The sequence below is a fragment of the Schistocerca piceifrons genome, chromosome 2 (assembly GCF_021461385.2).
Source record: "Schistocerca piceifrons isolate TAMUIC-IGC-003096 chromosome 2, iqSchPice1.1, whole genome shotgun sequence".
Lineage (NCBI taxonomy): Eukaryota > Metazoa > Arthropoda > Insecta > Orthoptera > Acrididae > Schistocerca > Schistocerca piceifrons.
Window position 1 is genome coordinate 369,918,593 of NC_060139.1, and position 6,000 is coordinate 369,924,592.

Below are 6,000 nucleotides of genomic sequence, written 5' to 3' on the forward strand. Positions count from 1 at the left end.
TTTTCGGCTTTTTACGTTACTTGTACTATGCAACCTTGCTTCTCGCCAAATTTTATCATTTTAGATCAACGGGATGTACCTCATACGTAGGTTTTGATGAATAAGATTGCGAGAGTCAAAATATGTGACATAAATGGCCGTCATCAGTGATGACGTGGAAGTTAAAGTTTATTACACCGCCAAGAGACCGTACACTTTGGTCTGTAACACAAATTTCAGCTTGATGTGTCTACCCGTTTCTGAGAAAAAGGGGTCTTAACACACGCACGGACAGACAGTTAGATGAGAAATTACAAAAAATTTGTTTTCGTTTGATATAAAGACAGATTTACAGTTTCCTGATGTTTTCCTTTGGTTGCACTGTGAAACTTTCCTTTTTGCCAAGAGAAAAGTGTACGGTCACACGTGTATCATTTGTGCCCAGATAACACATGGCGCACTGAGTTAAGAAGGAAAGAAAACCAAACAAACTATGATCCAATAAAAATCGCAAAGCATTTACAAAGCGTCATTGACACAGTGACTAAATCAACTGTATTACCATTCGGATGAATTAACAGTAAACAGATTCTGAACGGAGCTGTGAAACATGCTCGCCTCAGAAAGACCCAATAACCATATGTGACACGCGATTCTAGTTACAGCAGTTCCGCGGGGTGAAACATGAAAGAGTTAAACACAAATCACACAAATGTCGTGAATGACTAACAGCGTCGTATCGCAAGTGCGCATTTCCTGACCGAAACCGAGCAATGGCCACCACTTCAACGTCCAGCGTTCACCAACTTTCACCATTCAGAAAAAAGTACGTCTTCCTTCAATATGGCGAAAGGCACGGGTGCCTATTCAGACTCATGACCCAGAATTCTCCGCAAGCAGACCGTGACCTGGTTGGTCGGTTCATCTGAAACTAAGAAAGGCTTTCTGGATGCCTCGCAGGCTAATTCCAAAGATAACTAAGTTGTCTGTAGTCGATACTAGGGACAGAACTGTATCTCTGCAGTAGGTCTGCGGTAAACTAGTACACGAAAATGATTGAACTCTATAACAGCAAATTAAATATTGAAAGTTGCAATGTAACATTAACCATTAACTTTTTTGTATGTGTGCCCCCCCCCCTCCCCCCAAAGTTCGTAAAATAATTTCTGAAACTCACTTTGTATATTAAAAATTAAGTCGTATATTTCGGGCTACATAGGACGTTTCAGAAATGAATCGTAACATAATGTGTGTGGTTCACATAAAAAGTCTTACATTTTTTGGTATAGACTGATATATATTAGATAAAAAAATCTCAAAATAAATAAGAGTTCTTCACAGATCAATACTTATGTTAACTGCACAGATAACAGAAGTAGCATATCGAGACTTACTAATTTTGCATTGAAAGAAAATGTCACAATGTACGACATTTTTGGTTTCCTACATTATCGTGGACAAAGGCCCATCGATCTTAAACATTTATTCCTGCATATCAAGAGCAAACGTGAATCCATTGCCGACGCCAACCAACGGTGCAGTGACACCATAACATCCTTTACCAAAAATGATCACACTGCATCCATGGCCCATTGCCAATGCAACCACTTCAAGTATATTTTGGAATATGACGTTGCCTGAGGTGGGTTTTTTTTTTTAGTTTCGTGCTAACCAATGAGGATCATGGTTCACCTTCAGTTTCTCTTCTTACTTTGTTGAGTGTTGTTCCAATGGCCTTATATCTTCTTCCTGTTTTGCGTTTCCTTTCTCTTTGTGCGTACTGCCCCTATTTTTTTCAAAAAATTCTTTCCTCACAGGTATTTTTCTGGATGTAGTATTTGTGTCGCAAAAGAGTTTCTTTTATTTCTGATTGTTGCCTACTTATTGAATCCAGATATCACAGTGGTTGAAACTATTCTAATACTTTTTTCTTGAACGAGTGGGATATTTGGTAACTATTGAAATATTTGCTAATAAGTTTTAATTCACTCTATACGGAGTTGCCCAAATTAGGTCTGAATTCGCATTTCTGTTACTTCTGATGTTCTACGTACGCTTCGGTGATTTTCCTCTTTGATCCCCATTTTTCATCTATCAAAAATGGTTCCAATGGCTCTGAGAACTATGCGACTCAACTTCTGAGGTCATCAGTCACGTAGAACTTAGAACTAATTAAACCTAACTAACCTAAGGACATCACACACATCCATGCCCGAGGCAGGATTCGAACCTGCGACCGTAGCGGTCTCGCGGTTCCAGACTGACGCGCCTAGAACCGCACGGCCACACAGGCCCGCCCTCTATCATCAGCCTGCATTGTACATATTATTTCTCTTGTGCAGTTCTCTTTTTCTACTATCTGTAGTCTGTTTAGTTCTCCATCAAACGTCCTCACAACTATAAACATACTACTGTAACTACACTAATGAAGTGCGATAATTTTATATTTCGACTACCACCTTTGTTGTATAGCTTGCATTGTAGACTATTTGGTCTTTCCACACTACCGTTTCTTCCTCTTATTGCCGATCTTTTTAATCAGTTTTCGTTTATGTAATTTTAAAACTTGTCACATTTTCTAATTTGCTATTTCTTTTAGATATCTTGCACTTTGGTGCATTCTCGAGTTGTTATGTCAACAGGATTGCATTTATTGACACGTTTAAAAAGAGGTTTGTGTAACATTGTCAGTTCGAGTACATTCCTTCAGATTTTCTACATGTAATAATTGATTTTGTATGAGATTTTGTAATGGTATTTCTTCACAAATATTGGTTACAAATTGTACCGAAAGCGTTTTTTTTTATTTTATTAAACTATTAATAGATACTGTGGTGTAAGGTTGAGAGTAGCTGCAGCAGTCACTTGTAAAATTTGGTTTCCGAACAACAACAAATTAATGATCAGTCGATTAATACAGTATGTAATAGTGCAATCAGTCTGAAATGTGTAACAGTTAATGTAGAGAGACAGTGTTTACTGGAGGGATTTGCAGGAAGCTTTCACTGGGTGTCATATAAAAAGAGGCAGTTAAGGTGGGTATAGATATATTTTAGAAATATATCAAAGAGTAACTATAAATACAAACAAAGAAAACAGGATTGTTAAAAGACGAGACTAGCCGTGGTAGGCCTTGCCGTAGGCCAGCGCGGGGGCGGCGGCGTAGGCGGGGGCGGCGGCCACGACGGGGGCGGGGTGCGCGCCGCCCTCCCTGTGCACGACGGCGTTGAAGCCGTTGACGGGGTCGGCCGTGTAGTCGACGGTGCGGATGGAGCCGTCGGGTTCGGCGACGCTGTAGCTGCCCTGGACGACGTCTCCGCTGCGGGTTTCCTGCTGCGCCTTCGAGTCGCCGGTGAGGGCGTCCTGCACATTGTACCCGTAGCTGTACTGGGGGTTGGGGTCGTACTCAGCGGCCACGGCGGCGGGGGCGGCGATGGCGGGGGCGGCTCGCAGGTAGCCTGCCCGCGCCACTGCTACCACTGCGGCCAAGACGATCAACTGCTGGGCAACAAGACATCGCAAAGAATCACACATTGGACTTCTAAGGCAGCAGCATGAAAGAAAATTGTCAACATTCAAGAGCGCACTGCCGTGCTGTCATATACAGAAAAACTGCACAAAACTCGCACTAATATTTTTAACACCACGTCAGCGATCCCCTTGGTTGCAGACAGAATATAGGCAGGTCCACTCTACTCTAGCTATTCTAACCGCCTGCACCAATTGTCAACCGACTCCAATTTACCATGGATTCTTAAACGTACTTGTTCTCTAATAAGTTGATACGCACACACACACTCAGCTTCCTCCCTATATACTAGCTTCCACTTCCATATTAGAGATGATCAGTCTGTATGTATTGTATTCCCCCTGATCTTTGAACTGGCTTACTTAGACAATAATAGGAGAAAAGTTTTACGTGGAATCCGAACCATTTTGATATACACAAGGGTGATTCAGCAGGGTTTTATGCAGTTCACAGTGCCTTCAAATCCAACGTGCAAGAGTTTCATAATCTCTCGCTCGCTACGTGCAAACTATTAGTCCCACAGAAAAATGAACAAGACCTTATGTAGGAAATTTAATGCAGTTAAATTTTTTACTGTGATACGTTTTCGCTGGAGGCCATAGTTCTCGAGTTATTCAAGAAATATGCCTTTGAAGGTCCTTTTGTACGTTTTTCTTGAATAACTCGGAAACTACTGCTTCTATCCCAGTGCAAATGTAACTACATTAAATTTATTATAAAAAGGTCCTGTTCATTTCCTCTGTAAGACTAATAGTTTGCGGGTAGCGAGCGAGAGAATCCGAAAAACAGCGTGCGGTATTTGAAGGCTTTGCGGGTTATATATTAACGCCTTCAAATATATACATATTGTATCGCTTTGTAAATCGATATTCATACTTGTAGGCTATATATACAAACGACGGAAACTATGTTTGTTGTTACATAATTTGATGAAAGTCCGTCTAGTCTCTAGTTCATGACGTCACTTACATGAACACCATCAGTATCTGAGCAATTACATCTCTTCGCCTAATTTTCGCATCACGAACCTAACTTTGCTGTTAAATATCCTGCGTCGATTTAAGCTCTTAAAAATTCCAATCGTTCTAAAAACAAATTGATTCAAACACCTGCGAGCACCAAATACAGCCTTCAACTAGTCTGATGACACTGGTCTTGGAAATCCCTAGTAGTCTCTAACCCCGGCCATGAAATAATTCTTCTCGAAAATGTCTTCAAAATGCACTATGAATGCACTGCACCGTAACTTAAGTATTCGGCACATACAGCTTGCGATTAGATTATTTTCTAGCTCTACTTTCAGCGAATATACCAATGCACGCCATATGGTGGGTAGATGGTTGCCATGTGAGTCAGCCCGAACAAAACGTACAAACTACGATAATTTCATTTAAATAACTTTTCCCTGGTAACTAGTTGGGAAGTCTCGGCTCGTTAGTTGATTCGGGAAAATAGATACTTCTCTGAAAGAAAGAACAAAGACTATAGCCCGTTGAAACTGTATAGCTCAGTGCAGTGACCTCCAGCCGCTAAGACAAAAGGGATCACTCTGTAATCCATTCGTGACTGGACCCGTGTTAGACAAAACCCAGGAAATGTGATTATCGCCGCGACAGTGGGCACTGCGGAGTACGGCCGCGTGGGGCGCAAACCAGATCTGCGGAGAGAGCCGTTGCCGCTGCCGTTGCCTCACCTTGCAAGCCATGCTGGTGCTGGTGTGGGTCCTCGCTGCTGTCTGCTCGCCGTGGACACTCGCCCTGCTTATATAGCGCACCACCTGACAGCCAACAGCCACCGGTCACCACGCCGAATGCGGCCACACCCTCCGACACCTCGCCACAACTGTTAAAAAGGGCAACGCTTGCTTGTGCAGCAGCTGCAACAATAAATTTACGGTTCCTTGCGACACCCAAGAGGCTGCTATACCACAGGTACTTCCTCATGTTGTTGTGGTCTTCAGTCCAGGGACTGGTTTGATGCAGCTCTCCATGCTACTCTATCCTGTGCAAGCTTCTTCATCTCCTAGTACCTATCGCAACCTACATCCTTCTGAATCTGTTTAGTGTATTCATCTCTTGGTCTCCCTCTACGATTTTTACCCTCCACGCTGCCCTCCAATACTAAATTGGTGATCCCTTGATGCCTCAGAACATGTCCTACCAACCGATCCCTTTTTCTTGTCAAGTTGTGCCACAAACTCCTCTTCTCCCCAATCCTATTCAATACTTCCTCATTAGTTACGTGATCCACCCATCTAACCTTCAGCATTCTTCTGTAGCACCTCATTTCACAGGCTTCCGTTCTCTTCTTGTCCAAACTATTTATTGTCCGCGTTTCACTTCCATACATGGCTACACTCCATACATATACTTCCAGAAACGACTTCCTGACATTTAAATCTATACTCGACGTCAACAAATTTCTCTTCTTCAGAAACGCTTTCCTTGCTATTGCCAGTCTACATTTTATTTCTTCTCTACTTCGACCATCAT

General features: G+C 42.3%; 1 protein-coding gene across 2 annotated transcripts; it reads right to left on the reverse strand.

The window, feature by feature from the left end:
* Positions 1-3,009: 3,009 nt before the first annotated feature.
* LOC124777616 (cuticle protein 21-like) lies at positions 3,010-5,231 on the reverse strand. 2 transcript variants are annotated; one of them, XM_047253079.1, is made up of 2 exons: positions 5,202-5,231; positions 3,010-3,477 (listed from the first exon to the last, which is right to left on the reverse strand). In XM_047253079.1, the coding sequence occupies exons 1-2, from the start codon at positions 5,211-5,213 to the stop codon at positions 3,097-3,099; spliced, it is 393 nt and encodes a 130-aa protein (XP_047109035.1). In that variant the 5' UTR covers positions 5,214-5,231; the 3' UTR covers positions 3,010-3,096. The 2 variants fall into 2 exon arrangements, with proteins under 2 accessions (XP_047109035.1, XP_047109034.1); XM_047253078.1 differs by having other exon boundaries at positions 3,010-3,480; positions 5,202-5,228.
* Positions 5,232-6,000: the final 769 nt, after the last annotated feature.